Source organism: Vigna unguiculata, chromosome 11, assembly GCF_037176805.1.
Source record: "Vigna unguiculata cultivar grain cowpea cultivar isolate G323 ecotype 2 chromosome 11, ASM3717680v1, whole genome shotgun sequence".
Classification (NCBI taxonomy): Eukaryota; Viridiplantae; Streptophyta; class Magnoliopsida; order Fabales; family Fabaceae; genus Vigna; species Vigna unguiculata.
This window is the reverse complement of record NC_140802.1, coordinates 6,230,699-6,250,520: the sequence shown is the minus strand read 5'-3', so window position 1 is coordinate 6,250,520 and position 19,822 is coordinate 6,230,699. Positions and strand designations below refer to the sequence as shown.

The window sequence follows — 19,822 nt, the reverse complement described above, 5'->3', positions numbered from 1 at the left end:
TAAAATTCACCTCTTGGATCGAATAAATCTATTTGTTAATAATGAATAATAATATATTTTTTTACTTTGTCTTCAATATCATTTTCATTTTTCTAACTTTTTATTTTATTCCTTGTCATTTTTGTTTTAGTTCGTATAAGCATTTTCTTTAATTGTTATGAGAGCAATTTATTTTCCTGGTAAATACCATATCAATTTTTAATTAAAAATAGTCTAACTGAAATTAAACAATTTTTAATTAAAAATAGTCTTACTGAAATTAAACAAGATTAATATGGATATAGTTATTTTTAAAAATATTTAACATAATTGAGTATTCAAAATTTAAATTTAAACTACTAACTCAAATTAGGAAGAAAAATAAATAAATGTGTGTCTGGATTTCACGTGAAATAATCAAATTAATTTTTATTTTCTGTCAACAATTTTGTGTCAATATTTGACATTCTTTTATATAATTAAAAACAAAATTCATTTTAAATTCCAATTAACTTAAAATTTGAAATAATTTTCTTTCTATGTTAAGTTCAACTCAACATTAAAACAGAAATATAAAACACACTAATTATGTTTATTATTCCCATAAAATAAATTTATCTAATAAAATTGTCTTTATTAATGAAAATTATCAACTATATTATACATTTATCAATATATGTAATCATGTTATTTGGTTTGTCATGAAAATCATTTTCGCATCTCAATTATATTTTTCATCTTATCATAACATTTATGTAATCATGTTAAAAAGATGTATGTCAATTCAATTTTTTTTATTGTATATTTTTCTTTCACATGAGAATGATTAATACTCTCAATCTAAGTATTTAATAGCACAAACCTTTCGTTTAATACGTAATATAAAAAAATATTTTACTTATTATTATTAATTTTTGTTTAATTTGAAGAACTCTTTTGTTTCACTAAAAACAAGTTTTGTTATTTCTCAACCATTGAGTATATATGTTGATATTTGAAAAGTTTTCTTAAATCTCTAAGATATTTTTTAACTTATCATGCCTTTAATTATACATTTGTTTACCTTTGTGCGATTTCTTTCAATAGTCTCTCAAATTGTTTGTAAACATTTATTAATTTTTTAATATTTTTATTAGTTGTTTATTTTCATTATATAGAATATTATTTTGATATATTTTATCTAATTATTTTTTATTTTCTAACTCATTATCAATCATACTGTAATTTTTTCACTATTTGTATAAATAACTTTTATTTACTACAATATAAAAATTTAATGTAATTGTCATAAATATTTTTTTTTTCAGCATCCAACATAATTGAAGTTCATAAGATACAAGATCTATGTTTATTATTATGATTATTATTAGTTCTTTGTATTATTTTGATCAAGTAATGTATTATAACTTTTATTAGTGTATAAAAAATATATTCATTAGAATTTAAAAGATTGAAGTAAACAAACATTTAAAATATATTTTAATTTGAATATTTGTTTTTCTTTTATATTTTTTAAAAAATATTTTTAAATTTTATCAACTAGGTTTCATTAATGTTTGCAAATTTAATAAATGTGTTGGTTTTCATGAAATTTTATTTGGTATTATAATCTAAAATGTAAACAATTATAATTTATTTTACTTTTATTGTCATTATTATTTGTTCTTTGTATCATTTTGATCCAATGATGTATTATAACTTTTATTAGTGTATAAAAAAAAGATTTATTAGAATTTAAAAGATTGAAGTAAACAAACATTTAAAATGTATTTTAATTTCAATATTTGTTTTCCTTTTATATTTAAAAAAAATTAAATTTTATCAACTAGGTTTCGTTAATGTTTTATAAATTTAATAAATGTGTTGATTCTCATGAAATTTTATTTGGTATTATAATATAAAATGTAAACAATTGTAATTTATTTTAAACTTTTATTATGATTATTATTTGTTCTTTGTATCATTTTGATCAAATGATGATTTATAACTTTTATTAGTGTATAAAAAAGATGTTTATTAGAATTTAAAAGATTGAAGTAAACAAACATTTAAAATATATTTTAATTTGAATATTTTTTTTTCTTTTATATTTAAAAAATATTTTTAAATTTTATCAACTATGTTTCATTAATATTTGCAAATTTAATAATTGTTTTGGTTTTCATGAAATTTTATTTGGTATTATAATCTAAAATGTAAGCAATTATAATTTATTTTAAAGTATTTGATATCGAAGAAACAACCATCCTTCTAATATTGAATATTTAATAATATTATGTTTCCTTTACCATAATTTTTTATTACTTAATAAAATTAATTAAAATTAATATTGAAGTAGTAAGAAAATGGGTATGGGTATATGTACAAGATTATACCCGTTATCCGATGGAGATGAGGATGAGACAAAAGTTTGATACTCGTTGGATTTGGGTATGAGGATATGAATGAATTTTTTTTACGGGGATGGATATGGGATAGCGAAACCCGTGTCCGTCCCGCTCCGTTGCCATCCCTAAATCTAACATTCTCCTAATTGACTTATATAATGACTTGAATATTCAACAACTAACTTGAATGCTATGTTCGTTTGAGGTAGAGTGGCAAAGCGAAGATGGATTATAGGGGTGATCAGCGGGATAGAGCAGGATTGCAATCTCCCCACCTATGCGCTGATTTGAGGGGATTCACTAGCTTAATGACAATTTTACCCATCCATGGTGTGAGGGAGCTGAACATGGAGAGTTGAGTGTGCTTAAACAAAGGATCCGATCCCACAAGGGATCTATGTTAAGAGAGAAAGTGAGAGTTTCAATCCCCATTTGAATGGATCGGACGGATCTAGGGCTTGAGGGATTCGATCCCATTGAAATTGGCTTGTTGAGGGATTCAATCCCATTTTGAATGGATTGGATATAGGGTGAAGGATTCAATCCCATATCATGAAACATATTTGTTGGTTGGTTAAAGTTGAAAGAATTCGATCCACGTGTTTGGTTTCTTTTTTTTTTTTTACTAATACAAATATCAATATATACTACTTATTAAATTAAGGACAAAATGGTAATCTCATCTATACTTCAATTAAAACATATTTTTTAATAAATCACATCAATCAAATTTTTCACAAACTTTTACAAAAATTACTTATAAATTTACTCACAATCACTTCTAAATTCCTTAAAAATAATAACACATAATTCATTCTTAAATTCACTTAAACCTATTTAATATCTCTCTCTCTTAAATACTATCCTTCAAGTAAACACAATGTTAGTGCACACTATATATTGAACTTATCAAGTCATTACTATTCATTGACTTAAACTAGAAGATTAGATCATAGTGATTATAAGTTATCCAATACCAAGATTCCTTCCATGTTTCACGAATCATTTAACTTAACTTAATTTTAATTAAACGGTAAAAAATATTAAAACATTTACCATGGAAATCACAAGTATTAAATAGAATAAATATTACAACCATCATATATATATATATATATATATATATATATATATATATATATATATATATATATATATATATATCAAACTATATTGTAAACAAGTACTTACCATTATATTCGTTTCTTCAAAACAATTAATGGATCTCTTGTGTGGTAAATTTTAGTTAATAGATTCACTATCATTAATGAACCCTTTATTTATTTATTTATGCACTTCTTCTTTAATTGATAAATATTTCAAATCCATATCTTTTGTTCCTTTCAATTATCTATTATTCTTAAAAGAAAAAAAATGGTTGCAAAATTATGACAATAAATCCTCATTATACCAAACCCGTAAATTATATTAAAGATTTTTTTAACTACATTATGACAATAAACTTGAAGAATTTAACTACTATATTTAATCAATTTGAAATGAAAGGTGCGTAAGAAAACTAAGTAAATTTGGTAAAGATTGTTATCCCGTTGGGAAAGTTTTTAACAAATAAGGACACAACATTATTTCATTATCGCAATATCTATGTATTAAGAATAAGACTTATTCATTTTATTAGATTTAATTATCAAAGGCACCAGTGGTCTAGTGGTAGAATAGTACCCTGCCACGGTACAGACCCGGGTTCGATTCCCGGCTGGTGCAATTTTTTTTTCTTTTTTCGAAATTTAAGAGAAGTGGTCCATTAACCCAATAAAAAATATGGGTCGGATTATATTTTGAACCCGCCATTCTAAAAGATTTCGACCCGCTACCCGTAGCCCGTAAGGTCAACCTCACCCGACCCGCTAACCCACAACCTTACTTCCATTTTTATTTTTTCCTCCTTTCTTTCTTCATTCATTCTTCATCAGCGACAACACAACAGAGTACGAAACAGGTTCTTCGCCACACCGCTGACACAGAGCAGAAATCGAACGTGAACATTTTCAAAGAAGAAGTTGGTGCATCAGAGAACAACGCCAAAATGTCGGTGTTGATCGTGACGAGCTTAGGGGACCTTGTCGTCGATTTGCACACCAACAAATGCCCCTTGACCTGCAAAAATTTCTTGAAGCTTTGCAAGTGAGCTCTCGAAATTTCTCATCCCCTAACTCTAGATTCGAACAATTTTGCAATTTATTTTTGGGTTCTCTTCCGTTTTCGATAAATTTCTCGGTGCTTCTGGAACGAATACCCTTATTGGGTCTTTGTTCTTCAGATAAAAAAGGCACCAAACTTGGTCTTTTGTAATGCACTGTATGGTATTTGCGTAAGTGGATTATTGATCGAAATCACAATATGCTCTCTGTTGCTGTGAATTTTTTATGCTCTGTATGTGTTGTTTTATTTTATGTACTATTGTTATGCTAGTTGCATACATGAATTATTTGATGGAGTTAGGTTCCGTTTGGAAGAGTTTATTTGCAACTTATTTGAAATTATTTTATAACTTAAGAACTTAAGTAAGTGATTGAGAGAGTTTATGGAAACAGCTTACAGTCTCTAAGTTGTTTTTCTTATAAATAAGTTCTTTAGGGTTGCTTATGAAAACAACAGCCTATTTATATGTCAACAAGCAAACCCTGTTTTCTATTTGATTATAAAAAATAACTTGTGTACAAACAAGTGTTTGCATATTAAGTACTTACTTATTCAATAAGTCCTTATTTCAGTTGTTTGCCCAAATTGGTCCTTATTGTTATTACTTTGTTTTGAAAAAATTGACGTACTGGTGTGATTTTCATATATGGTTTTTTGTTCAAATCATAATGTCTCTTTGTGGGTTTGGAATTGTTGCACCAGGATTAAGTACTATAATGGGTGTTTATTTCACACTGTTCAAAAGGATTTTACAGCTCAAACGGGCGATCCAACTGGCACAGGAACTGGCGGTGATTCTGTTTACAAGTACGTAAACGGGACTGCTTTTGCATTTTGTGGCTGTTTAACATTCACTGACCTTTTTTTTTTTATATATATAAAATGTGAAGCTTCTGACGTTGCATTCTCGTATATGCAATGGCTTTCTCTTTTTAAGGTTTCTTTATGGCGATCAAGCCCGTTTTTTCAGTGATGAAATTCATATTGATCTTAAGCATTCCAAAACTGGAACAGTTGCCATGGCAAGTGCTGGGGAGAATTTAAATGCTTCACAGGTATGGCATGTTTGGAGCAGGTTGAGGGTTCCTTCCCTGTTATTTAAGAGTAGTTGTATGTAAAATAACTTTTCAATTACTATTGTTTTGTTGTTTCTATTTTCAGTTCTATATCACACTGCGTGATGACCTTGACTACCTCGATGGCAAGCACACTGTAAGTATTCCATGCATCCTTGCTTTACTTGTTTCAAAGGGTATGGATGCTTCTTTATTTTGAAAATATGGAATTTTTTTTTTTATGGATTTGGATCAATTGACTCTAGGTGGTTTAACTTCTCTTGCTCAAAATAGTTTTAATTTTTTAGGTTGTATTTACATAGAGAGAAATTAGGGAAGGTCTTATGTTACTGAGGGTTTTAATAGGGCTCTATTGTGTTGCTATAACAGTGTAGCCGTGCAAAATGGTCCCTTGCTCGCTATAGGGCTGCTGTAGTGGAATAATTCAGTGGATGTAGTGGACCATATTGTAGGTTGAATAGCAGGCACTATAGCAGTGCTGTGCCGATTCCAAATAATGCCTTAGAATAGATACTCACATTAAGTATCTACTGCAGTTATCAGAATGATGTCTTTATTTTCATTTTTTTATGAAGGGTGACAACCAAGTATGTCCATGCTTCTCATCAACTTTCTCCTCTGTAAACTGAAACTTCTACTGGATAAAGTGATAAATATTCTTTTGGTGGAGCTCACTACTAATTCTGCTCCATACTCGGATTGCTGCTTGATCTGCTTACTTTACTTTCCACAGGCAAATAGTCTGTTCAAATGTCAACTACCTTCCTAACAATACCACCACCATCCTATACAGAAAATAGTAATCAGCAGCAGCAGCTTCTGCAAATGCCTAAATAAGTGCCCATCCCTGAACTCGATAATATTTGCTACTATATCAAGTTGCATCCTAGTAATCACCTCATGAAGCCTGAAAATTTACTTAGCCTTTCTCATGTATATAACAAAACACCAGAAAATCTAATGATCTCCTGGTATTAGACTAACCATAGGAGATAGTAGATCACTCATACCCTAGCAGTAGCTAATTTCAGGATCATCTGATAGCATCTCTGTGCGCTGAAACATGCCATTTGCTTATTTAAGAGGCTCTAGTATCTACGATGTTTCCTAGATGTGGGCTTGGAATTGAAGTGGGAATAGATATTTGCTGGTAGCCCAATAGTTGATGACAAGGCAGGCTGAATAACAATTGTTAGGATAGATTTTGATACCATTTTAAAATTGAATTTGGATCTATCTCAACTCCTTAATGTGGGCATGTAACTGAAGTGGAAGTAGGTATTTCTTGGTATCTGATAGGACCTGGTAGTATTGAATAAAAAATGTAACATCAGCGGAACAAAAAAATACTGAAACCAGAAAAACATAAATCAGAGAATGTTCTCTGCCCTGTGACAATAATCACCCCACAATACCCTAAAATGATTCCTCCCCCTAACCTCCTCCACTCTCTAGCTTTTTATTCTCTTTTTCTCCCTACGTATTTCCGCATCTCCTTTCCCCCAATCCTCCCATGCCACGTGTGCAGTTAGTTACCTCCACTCATAACAGACTCATTCCCACTAGTGACCTTTTTGCCCCTTCTACGGTAATAATATTTCAAAGGCCTTTGCTGTTGAGGCCCATCAGTATCTCAATAGTGGGTGGAATGGCAGGCTTAACAACAATTGTTAGGACAGATTTTGATACCATTTTAAAGTTGAATTTAGATCTAACTCAACTTTATAAAACCAAATTTGTTGCTCCGTCAGGTAGGTGAACAAGGTATTTCTCAAGTTGTTGATGTTGGAAAGCATTTTAATTCTGTGCTTATTCTAGCAAATGGTTATTTGAAAAGCATGGATCGTTTTCTGGGCCTAGAGAAAGCATAAAGAAAAGAAGAGCAATTACTAGAGTCCGAGGAGGTGATCAAGAATGAAATATTACCTAATTCTATTAAACATTGATTTGGAAATGCTACTTTAATTATTTAGGGTCCATTTAATTTTATTAAGAAATAAGGTACTGTATAGTACATGAATATTTGTCTCAAGTTTGATTTAAAAAGTAAAAAAAGATCACTGGACAGTGCCAATTGAATGGCGATGGGCAGAACAAAAATTCTACTTTTTGTTACTCAAAAATCACGTGACAACATTTTGTCCCAAGTACAAGATACTGAAAAGATAAAGGAATCCTTACCTCTCTTTTCTCTCTTCCCCCACCTTCCCTCCTCCCACTCGTTTCCCAACTGTTTCAACTTTCAGCACATACTTTGAGTAAATGCATATATACTAAATGTAATGGAGCTATCCACATAATGGATTGTGTGTGTATCAAATGATATATAATTAATCAACAATATTATATATATATATATATGTTATTATTTGTATTTAGATAAATAATATTAAAAGGTATCAAAGCTTATCTATATATTTTGTTTGTGCTGTCCATTGTTTACCAACAATGCATGGTACAAAATATTGTCAACTTTGTCTTCAGCTGTTCACCATGTAGTTGAAATTATTAGTAACAAAACAAGTCACGGAGGATGTTACTGTTCTGATACCGATTAGGGATACAATGAATTCCCTTTGTTATGCACACAAAGTATTATTATTTAAAATGAAAAAGTGATACATAACAAAGAACACAATTAATATCTAGTAATGAGAAATGTTTTGTAAGATATTTTCCTATCAGATCACACTCTAACTAAATCAAAATATATCTAATCAAATTATATCTGTAACACTTACATTTAACTTTAATCATGGAAGTCACTTTTTTGTTTTTTTCTGAGATTTTTTCATTGTTACAGGTCTTTGGTGAGGTAGCTGAAGGATTTGAGACTTTAACTAGAATAAATGAGGCTTATGTGGATGACAAAGGAAGACCATATAAAAATATAAGGTTTATACTCATTCTTCTCCACTAAAAAACATGAATTGAAAACAATGATTTCTTATTTGTCATTTTGAGAGGAATACAATGTATTCATCTTCTTGAATTACTTGAATAGAATCAAGCACACGTACATCCTAGAGGATCCTTATGATGATGCTTCTCAACTATCTGAGTTCATTCCTGAAGCTTCTCCAGAAGGAAAACCTAAAGATGAGGTAATGGTTGATTGCAACACTTTATTTCATTACTTGAAAATGCAGAAGATACCATTGGTTATTTGTTAGCATTGCAATTGTCTTTTATAATGTAAAACTATTTATCATGGAATGTGTTCAATTGATTCAAATTGACCTTATTTTTCTCAACTTAACATTGGGAAAACCCATTTGGTACTTTATACAATGCGTATCTTTGATTTTGCTTTAATTCATTTATAGAAATATGACAAGTTTGTCTGCAGAGATATCTCTATTTTGAATTATTGGAAATGCATTGGTCCTAACTCATGGGTGGAATATTGCATGAGCCTATTAGGAGTATTTGTCTATAATTGACTTGAGACATCTAACACCCACCCATCATGCCTAAATCTAGAGTTGTGAAATGTGAAGTTTACAAGTTGGCATTTATAACGAGAAGACTGGATAGTGCATGGTTTTTCATGAACCAACTATCGCAAAAGGTTAACTTCTTAAGTGAAGATGTGTGGATGTTTATGTATTTATAACATGCCGCTCATGGAAGAGCCTATTGGGATGAGAGTTTGAGTAATGGTCATACTTATACCGAAATTTGATTTTATTAAAAGAATGATGGGGCAGAGATCAAACGCAAGACCATTTTTTTCGTACACTGGAAACTGTCCAAGTCTAAATCCCCAAAGCTAACATAATGGAGGAGGATTGCTGAAGCCTTAAAGAGTGTATGGGCCATATTTGAAGCCGATAGGGTACATGATAGCATGAATCTTTGCCCCTTGTGGTACTTAATTGAAATACTGCCTTATTAGAATTAAAAAAATGCAGATTTTAGAGGTTTTATATGATCAGTAGAGTACTTGGAATGGCATTTATCCTTCTGTTCCATGTATGGTGTTGGTTGCTTTTTTCAAGCAAGGTTTTCTGAGTGTTCTTTTCATGGTTTCTCAGTGTGTTTTGTTTCCCCGACATAATTGAAGGGTTAATTAACTTATTTTGCATTGATGTATTTGTTTAATTTAAGTGTTTTATTTATTTATTTGTTTTGGAGAATATCTCTTTCTCCCCTAGTAGAAGGTGAGATGAAGACTGAGATTTGTTTCCCACTTTTTGCAAGTTATAACAGTTAATCATGGATTGATTACATGATGATTGGATTCTTTTGATATTACAAATTAATTTATGTCTGGCTGTCACTCTGTAGCTTTAGATTGATGGTTATATTGGATTTTACTTGTTATGCAATGGTATATTTATTCAGCATTCATTGTAAAAGAGTTTCTTGTGATTCTTGTGATTACAAATCAATTCAATTCAAGTCAAGTTTTATAATAATGAAAAATTCAATTTTACAGTCTTCAGTAATACATGTTCAAACACCTAAGGCATGACTTAAGCAATTTTACTAGGTTGACGATGAAGTACGACTTGAAGATGATTGGGTGCCCATGGATGAGCAATTAAATTCAGCAGAACTTGAGGAGGTTATCAGATCAAAGGAAGCTCATTCTAGGGCAGTTGTACTTGAGAGTGTAAGTATAATTCATAGTTTTAGTACTTCATTTGTGAATATGATCCCTTGTAAGTTGTAAACTTGCTTTTCTTTCTTATTTTAGATTGGGGATATTCCTGATGCTGAGATTAAGCCTCCTGACAATGTATTGTTTGTCTGTAAATTGAACCCAGTGACTGAGGTGAGTAATCCCGTTACATAGTTATCATATTCTCCTTCTCCCTCCCCCACCCCAATTTATACTGAGGTCAAAATCAATACTTGTCTATTAATACTTTTTCTTTTAAATTTTAGGATGAGGATTTGAATACTATATTTTCTCGCTTTGGAACTGTATCATCGTGAGTATTAATATTAGGCAGTTTACCTGTCATGCATTTACTAATAGTGATATCGTTTTGTATATACTGTTCTTACTTGATATTTTAATTATAGGGCTGAAATCATCCGTGACCACAAAACTGGTGACAGTTTATGCTATGCTTTCATAGGTCAGTATGTATATCCACCACTGTCATTTGTGAACAATTTGTGCTTCTATATTGAGAAATGATCTTCAGATTGCCAATTTCAGTTCCTTGATCCTGAATCTGGAAACAATAGTTATTGTTTTTTGTTTTCCTGTTCTTTTATATCTTAGGATCAGTTCTAAGAATTATGTCAACCTCCTCTGATTCACTTAAATCCTACTTAATAAGTTTCTCTTTGTATTTGGTTATATTTTATTAAGCCCGGATACGGACATGACACGAACACAAAGATACCGTTAAATTGAAAAAACATAGGACACGGGACACGACATGTATATAGATATTAGTTTCAAACTTTCAACTAACACATTGTCAACTAACACAAAAATGAATTTAATCTATATATCCGATATCCAAAAAATTGAAAATAGTGATCATATAAGATTTTTTTTCTTATTTTTATAATCATAATAGAAACTTAACTTATGTGATAAGTTTACAAGTATATGGGCTTTTTAGAAAATCATTGAATTTGTGGTTATTAACATTGTGTTGGAGTCATGTCAAAATTATGTCAAAGACAAAAAATGTCTTTCAAATTGGACACTTTACTGACACATGTGTCGTACGAGTATGTACACGTGTCGGTGTCTAATACGTGTTGGACACGGGACACACCACTGATATAGTGTGTCCGGGCTTCATAATATTTGGTGTTAGAAGTTCATACATGTTTGGCTAAATGCATACATACCCCATAAAATTTATTACATATTTGAGAAGAAATAATGGTTATTATTTTATCGTTAACTATTATTTCATGGTAAATTATTTTAGAATTGGAGAGAAAAGAAAATAACAAAGTGAAATGAAGGATAAAATATCCTACTTAGGAAGGAGTAAGATTTAAAAAAAAAACAAATCATCCACGTATCTCTCCCCATTTTCTTTGCATATTGATAAGGCTGTTAACTTAATAAGTCATAGACAAAATTTCACTTCATCCAAATATGCTAAAGATATGATGAAAATGTAAAACAATTAACTTGCCTTTCTTATTCCTTTCTAAATCTGTGAGTTAATCGTTAAGAACTCTTCCCAGATTCAAAAAACACATCCAGAATTCATAAAAACCCCAATAAGTTTATTTTAATCAGAAGTGGCTGTTGTACGGTGCAAGAATGGACCGCATTTTCTGAACACAAGCCATAAAAACACATTTAAAGAGCTTTGTTTCGTGTGAACTCTGAAGATTTAACCTATTATTAGTTTTTTATCATGTTATGTTCCATTATCCAAGGAAAAGGCCCGAGATTTGGATTTGTGGACACCAATGAGTAAATAGAAATGTACGTTTGTACAATTAAATTTGTGCTGCAAACTAATTGTGCAACCATTTTCAACATTTTATATTGGTTTCCTTCAAATAATTTATCAATATTAGGATTGATTTGTTTCTTAGTTTCTAGATAAAACCCTACTCTGTAATTGGAAAATGAATGATCTCTTTTTGTTTTCATGCAATTAACCACTTCTCATTTTTACTCATTGTGACAGAATTTGAGGACAAACTGTCATGTGAGCAAGCATATTTTAAGGTATACTGAAAATTTTGAAGCATATTTTTACCACATGAGTATTCTTTCTATTTCTAAATTACTCTGTTTTGCTTCATGCACATTAAGTATTGTTGTAGATTTATTTATTTATTCCTTCTATCCTTGGTTGGCTTAAATATACTATAGATACTAAAGATAATGATAATTTTGTTATTCTTTCAGATGCTTGCGTTTCAATTTTTATTTGAGTTTTAGACGGTGGATTGAAGAGTTCTTATTTCTCTAGCAATTCTGAGTTCAAATAAGTATTTTTAAGTGTATATATAGAAAAAAGTTGTTGTGGTTTGAAAAGAAAATTCGTATCCTGAACTTTTTTCTCCTTGATTGCTCCCTGAACTGCAGATGGATAATGCTTTGATTGATGATCGAAGGATACATGTGGATTTTAGTCAAAGTGTCGCAAAATTGTGGTCCCAATACAGGCGGAAAGATCAAAAGGGTAAAGGTAAGGATAAAGATATCTGTTAGGATAAATTGCTAGGTATGGATGTAAGTCTCACATTAGAAATATGAGATTCTTGTGAGGTTTATAAGAGCTTGGGCTTTCCAACTACAATAGGTAGCTTTAGCTTTTGTGATGTGTTCCCAAGGTTCTTTACCACCAATATTGCAATTTTTAAGGATTTGTTTATTACCTGTTTCGTTTTTACAGCATTGTGCTGAATGCCAATATTTGGTTGTAGACAGCTGCTCTTTTCCCTATGTAATCTCATTACAATAATTTATCACCGCAGGTGGTGGTTGCTTCAAGTGTGGCTCTACAGATCATATTGCCAAGGACTGCACTGGAGATGCTACAATGAAACAACCACAAACAAAATACATTTTAAAGGATGATAATACCCAACGTGGTGGAGATAATTCTAGGTATGTACTTCTGATTGCATGTACCACTCTTTGACTGTCTCTGATTTTTGTCTGTCCAAATGTGTGACAGCAATTTCATGGTCCATGCAGATATGAAATGGTTTTTGATGGAGATGATAACCCAGAAAGTCCAAGGCAAGATGTAAAACACCGAAGGCATGATAGGGATGACCCAGTTGAGAAAAAAGGTAGGGAAGAAGATTTTAAAGATCATAGAAGTCGTAGGGATCAGGATATGGTAGACTCGAAAAGAGATAGGTACGGTGATAGAAGTAGAGGGGATGGGGGAAATGGAGAAAACAAAGCACGATATGAAAGAGGTGCAAGGGATTTGGATTCCAACGCTGACAAGAATGACAGAGATAGGCACAAAGGTAGACATGGAAATGATGATTACAGGTGGAAACATGATCATGGATCCAGAAAAGAAGAGGATGATAGCAACAAGCGTAAAGATGAGCGAGACACTAGAAGAAGAGATGAAGATGATAGCTACAAGCGTAAAGATGAGCGAGACACTAGAAGAAGAGATGAAGATGATAGCTACAAGCGTAAAGATGAGCGAGACTCTAGAAGAAGAGATGAAGATGATAGGAGAAACACAGATTCTAGCCATTTGGAGAGAAGGAATGACAGAGGTTATAGGAAGAGACCTGAAGAGAGTGGAAAACAAGATGTGAAGATTGATTCTGGACGAAGAAAAAGAAGTCCAGCTGATGATGATTACAAAAATGGAAGGAAAGATGAAGATTACAGACATAGAAAGGAAGAACGAGGTAAAAGGCAAGATATTGAAGCTGATGAGGATTACAAACGTAGAAGGGAGGATGGAGATTACAGACCCAGAAGGGAGGAACGTGGACACAAAAGGCAAGATATTGAAGCTGATGATTATCCTCATAGGAGGCATCATGGTGACAGGAGATGATGATTGCTCTCACTATATCCTAATGCTAAGCACAGAACCTTTGAACCGCTATTATGTATGTCCCTTTTGCTTCGATTTTTCTGGTGAAGCAGATATTGATATGTTTTAGAACAAGGTTTTTGAATGGCTTTAGAAAACTCATTTTCATGTTTGGTGCTTAACATAGCAGTTTGTTTTCTTGACATAAATATTGGGTTTTCATAAATTGTTAGACGGTGTTTGACTAAAACCAGCTTTACTAGTGGTACATGGGATGTACTAACAAGTCCCATGCAACACTTTATGTAATCCATGATTTCTGATTTGAGGTAGGGGAAAATTCAAAATTGTTTATGTAATGCATTTGTAGGTTACGTAATTAGAAATGCACTTATGAACCTGAAAATACATTTTTGATTGCATGACATAGAAGTATATTTTGGATGATTCAATCTAGAGTTGGTAGTTATATTTCTTGATTTTTCAAGTTCGGAATACATCTCTGAAACGGATGATGTGTAATTTTCTTTTAATCAGCAGATAATATGTAATACATTTCTAAATTCGAAAGTCTATTATGGATTATATAATCTTGAAATGTATTTTAAATTGCATAATTTAAAATTTAAAATTATATGTCTGGATCGAGTGTTTTACAACTAATTTTTGGATTTTACAATCATAAATAAAAAAATGCAGAAAATAACTCACTTCAAAAACTCTTTGGAACATATCCCATGCGTTCCAAAAACCTCTTTCCAAAACTTTATGTAGAGATGTTATGGAAAATTTGTTCTTAAAAATATTATACATATTTCGAAAAGTTTATTTCAGAAATCCATTCTTGAAAGCTTGTTCCGAAATACATTTGATGTATTTTGGAATTATATTTCACAAATTTTATTTGAGAAACTATATTCCAGAAATTTCAATCTATAATATTTTTTTTGGAAATTCCAGAAAACTTCTTCTGGAAACTTTTCAGAACATTGTATTTCGAAAGTCACTTATACAGAAGGTGGAATGTCATTTTGAAAATTTGAGAGGTTGCTGAAGAAATTGTTGTAGTGCAGGAAGTAAAAGCCTTTATTAAACTATTAAAAAGGCTAGTAACCCAATTCTATTTCTGGTATTTTATTACCTAGTTTATATTTTTTCTTTACCTTTTTATCATGTCTAAAAAGGGAGAAAACTACTTGTGTTAATTGTGGAAAATATTGTTAGCAAAGCATGACAAAACATGATGTGTTGATTTGATGATTTTGTGATGTTGGCGTCTCTTATTATTTGTTTCTCTTTCCATGATGTACTATCTTAATTTCATTAAAATGTAAGGCATGAATCAATATCAAAGATAATATCGAGTAAATTTGGATTGAAAAATTGGTTATATGTATTTGTTGAACATAGTAATCAATTATTGTGCAATTATAGAATCAATTATTATGTATTGGAGATATGCATATATACATTACAAAATGATCAAAATTAGGTATGCAGTTATGCACAACATAATTACTGAAGATTTAATAATCTATTTACATAAATTTGAGCAGCTTAATTACAGGAGATTGATTGTTAATTAGCTTAATAACAAGAATAATTTGAATTTTATCACACCTATGCAGTTGAAGTGGGAGGTTCACGAACGCTTAAGCTGGTCCGGAAATCATCAAAAAGAATCTGAGGTAGGCTTTTGGTGAAGATATCAACTATATGGTGGTGGGAAGGTACATGAAGAGCTCGTGCTTGACTGCGTGCTACTTTTTTCTAAACAAAGTGAATATCCATCTCAATATATTTTGTATGCTAATGCTGCACAAGATTACCGGAGAGATAAATGACATTAACACTATCGCAATACACCAAAGTAGCTTGAGGGAGAGGAAAATGAAGCTTTAGGAGGAGATTGATGAGCCAACAAGATTTAGAAACAACATTTGCAACACCTTTGTATTCAACTTCTCCACTAGAATGAGAAAGGGTGCTTTGAAGACCAAGAGATGAGGTTGTCACCATGAAACACATAGTAACCAGTTGTGGAATGTCTAGTGGCAGGACATTCATCCTAATCAACATCAATATAAGAGATAAGTTTCTTAATAGAGGTCGGATAGAGGTACAAACCATATTGTAATGTACCCTAAACATACCGCATAATGTGTTTCAACGTTAGCATGTGCTCGGTGTAGAGGGCATGCATGTGAAGAAAGACCTGTTGAAAAACATAAGAAATGTCAAGACGAGTGAATGTGAGATATTGTAAGGCACTGACAAGACTCATATGGTGTGTCGGAGAATGTACTAAGCCTTTGCATGGTATCAACTGAAGTAGCAGAAGGATTGCAGGAGGTCATTCTGACGTGTGCAATGATGTCACTAGCATTAGTGTTTTGATTGAGGAGTAGGCCACCAGCATGTCTTGTCATAACAATCCCAAGAAAATAACTCAAAGGACCAAGATCCTTCATAGCTAATTTAGAGGCAAACAATGTCATGATAGATTTGTTGAGGTCATAGGATGAGAATGATGTCATCAACATAAAGGACGATGTATGCCATGTCAAAACCACATTAGTAGATGAAGAGGTAGTGATCTAAAGTCCTATATTGGAACCCAATGATAGAAACATAGTCAACAAAGCGTTGGTACTAAGCACGAGGAACTTACTTTAGACCGTAAAGAGATTTCCTCAGGCGACAAACATGATCAGGGTGAAGGGGATCACGGAAACCTAACGGTTGGTGCATGTATATACACTTATGTAGATCACCATAAAGAAAAGCATTTTAAACATACAACTAATGAATGGTCTAGATTTGGAGAGAGCAATGGTAAGAACCGTTCAATTAGTCCCAAATTTCACCACAGGACTGAATGTCTCATCACAATCCACACTTGCAATTTGAGACTTGCCTTCACCTACAAGACGAGCTTTGTAAAACTCAAAATATCTATTGGATTTTTTTTATGTCTGAAAATCTACATACAACAAATGATATTAACATCACAAGGTTATGAAACGAAATCCCACGTATTATTTTTAGTTAGAGTGTCAAATTCAGACTGCATGGTAGATTTTCAATTAGGGTCTGATAAAGCAAAGGTGGGATTTTTGGGAAGAGTTGATATTATAGGGTCGACAATGGAAATAAAAAGGTTAAAAATCTTTTTGGGTTTGTAGACATCGGTCATGCCACGGGTGGCCATGGTCCTAGTGGAAGGGGTGAGTTGTGATTGAAGGGTTCGCAGGCAAGGCAGACTGATCTAAAGTAGGAGAGGTAGATGAACTGGTTGTAGAGGATGACGTGTTGGATGAATGGGAGAGTTATCTTGCATGTTGTGGATTAGGCAAAGGCTTTGGGTCAGGGTTTAGCTAGGGATGAATAAGGGAGGGATGTATGTCAGTAGTGAAATTGTCATAAGTAGAGATATGGGAGGAAGGCATATGGGAAAAAGGAAATTGTATTTCATAAAAAATGACATGTTGTGATATTATTACCTTTTTGTGGGACAAATCAAAACATTTATAACCTCTATGATTAAAGGGATAGTCCAAGAAAACACACGGAGTCAATCGTGGTTGTGGTTTGTTAATGGCAAGACAAGGGAACAAAGGATAACAAAGACAACCAAAGACCTACAAATGTGTACAGGAGGGATCACAATGATATAGAAATTGAGAGAGAGACCAATTAGACAAGGCCTTTTAAGGAAGTATATTAAGGAGATAAGTGGACATTTGAAGGGCGTGAAGTCAAAATTGAAGGAGAAACGAACGAATGAGCGAGGAGAGTGTGAATCATGTTGTTAATGGTTTGAATTTTACGTTCTGCTTTTCCATTTTGAGAAGTATGAGGGCAAGATAACCGAAAGAGAAGACCATTATCACCACAAAATCGATGAAACAAGGTTTTGTCATACTCATGCCCATGATCACATTGAAAACATTTAACTTTTCGCAAAAATTGTGTTTGAATTTGATCAGTGAGAGATGTGAACTTTTCAAAAACTTGAGATTCAAAACCTAAAGGAAATGTCCACAAGAAATTAGAGTAATCATCTAGAAAAAAAAATATAATATTGATGACCAAAGGAACTTAAAACAGGTGATGTTCAAATATCATTGTATGAAATATAAAAATACAACAAAGTATCATTATTGGATGACACAAAAGGCAACTTAACATGTTTTCCAAACACACAAATAATAAATAGTTTTTGAATTCAAATGTTCAAAGACAATGAACTAATTACTAGGAAGAGACTGCAAAACAAAAGATATGGGATGACCAAGACGATTGTGCCAGACACCGAAAGCTAGACTTGCAAAATAAGTAAGACTTATGACTGGATAGAGGACGTCAACACTGTCACATCTCATAAGAGGGATCCCCATCTTGAAATTAGTAACAGAGAAGTCAAAAGGGTCAAAAGAAACATAAATGTAATTATCAATAGTGAGTTATCACACAAAAATTATATTTTTGATAATATGTGGTGTGTGCAAGACGTCTTTAAGGTTTAAAGGTTTATGATAATTTTATGTAGGAAGGATTGTGTGACCAAAACCTTGAATTGGAATACCTTGACCACTACCAACAATTAGTGTCTGATTTAAATTACTCAAGTTAGAATAAAACTTGAGATTTCGTTAAGTGAGACGAGGCTTTAGTGTCCATGTGCCACATTCTGTCAAGAGGTGTTAGGGACATAATGCGTATAACAACGACAATGTTGGTAGGTACTGAGGAAGCTGTAGCGATATGGGCCCGAGGACGCTGACCTAAAATGTCGGCTTGCTTCGAAGATCCTCTAGGATGAGTCCACTAATATGTTAGATAAGGATAAGCAGGCATGCCTTAAGGAAGGGGAGTCCAACCCTAGGGATTCCAAGGAAAATACTGAGGTGGTTGCCAAGATGGAGAATGAGGTACAACATGAGATACAAACAAACCAAATTAACCATTTGAGTAGGATCCATTATGTTGATTATGTCCACTAGAGCAACCCAAATTTCTACGATTGCGACTACACCTATAACGATTGTTTGAGTTATAGTTGGAGTGTGGTTATAAGGAGTGATTATAGTCCCATGTGTGATGAAAAATAATATATTACTTTTTAACTATTATTTATTTATTTATATTATTTTCTATATTATACAAAAAAATTTGAAACATAATTTTACAATAACATATCACATAATTAAAATATTCACATAAACATATATTTACAATACTATATGCATCTTATATCTACACCATTTAATACCTCTTATATTTCCTATACTAAAAGAGGAAGAAGTGTTACTTATTTACAATTTTCCCTTCATATAGTGGCTTTCAAACAGGAGGAGGAAAAATGTTATGGATAGGGTTCACTTGGACTGTTGGGGGTAAATAGAAGGTAACTCCAATTTGTCCTTCGATAACAATCGGCACGTTTGGAATAGAGAAGAAAGTAATAGTAGAGTTTCCAGTTTCCTGAAATGTCACAGAATTATTCACTACATTGGTTTGCCATGCATTCCCCGGGAAAACAGCCACAATGTCGGCGAAGAAGGGATCATGCATGTTGGGAGCAGCCATCTATGATAATGTTATAATTTCTTTTTCACACATAATCATAAAATAGGTAAGTGAGACAAATATCACAAAAAGAAATATACAACATATCATAATAAGATAAAATGAAATGAAAATTCTCCCAAATCCATAAAACTGGATTTTATCATACTTTATAAAGATATTG

At 32.0% G+C, this 19,822-nt stretch overlaps 1 protein-coding gene and 1 non-coding gene across 2 annotated transcripts; both read left to right on the top strand.

Moving 5' to 3' along the window:
- Positions 1-4,020: 4,020 nt before the first annotated feature.
- TRNAG-GCC (transfer RNA glycine (anticodon GCC)) lies at positions 4,021-4,091 on the top strand. Its single transcript has one exon. It is a non-coding gene; the product is annotated as a tRNA-Gly (tRNA).
- A 152-nt stretch (positions 4,092-4,243) lies between these two features.
- Positions 4,244-14,317, top strand: CYP59 (cyclophilin 59). The gene is made up of 14 exons (XM_028055088.2): positions 4,244-4,511; positions 5,232-5,336; positions 5,467-5,584; positions 5,691-5,741; positions 8,409-8,500; positions 8,610-8,709; positions 10,101-10,223; positions 10,308-10,385; positions 10,499-10,545; positions 10,640-10,695; positions 12,232-12,272; positions 12,636-12,738; positions 13,028-13,160; positions 13,251-14,317. Exons 1-14 carry the CDS (start codon positions 4,414-4,416, stop codon positions 14,086-14,088), a joined length of 1,983 nt encoding a protein of 660 aa, XP_027910889.2. The 5' UTR covers positions 4,244-4,413; the 3' UTR covers positions 14,089-14,317.
- Positions 14,318-19,822: the final 5,505 nt, after the last annotated feature.

Coding starts and splice junctions, on each gene's coding strand:
- CYP59 (XM_028055088.2), top strand. CDS start 4,414: ATGTCGGTGTTGATCGTGACGAGCTTAGGGGACCTTGTCGTCGATTTG. Junction 10,386..10,498: donor AATTGAACCCAGTGACTGAG/GTGAGTAATCCC, acceptor TTTAAATTTTAG/GATGAGGATTTGAATACTAT. Junction 10,546..10,639: donor CGCTTTGGAACTGTATCATC/GTGAGTATTAAT, acceptor TTTTAATTATAG/GGCTGAAATCATCCGTGACC.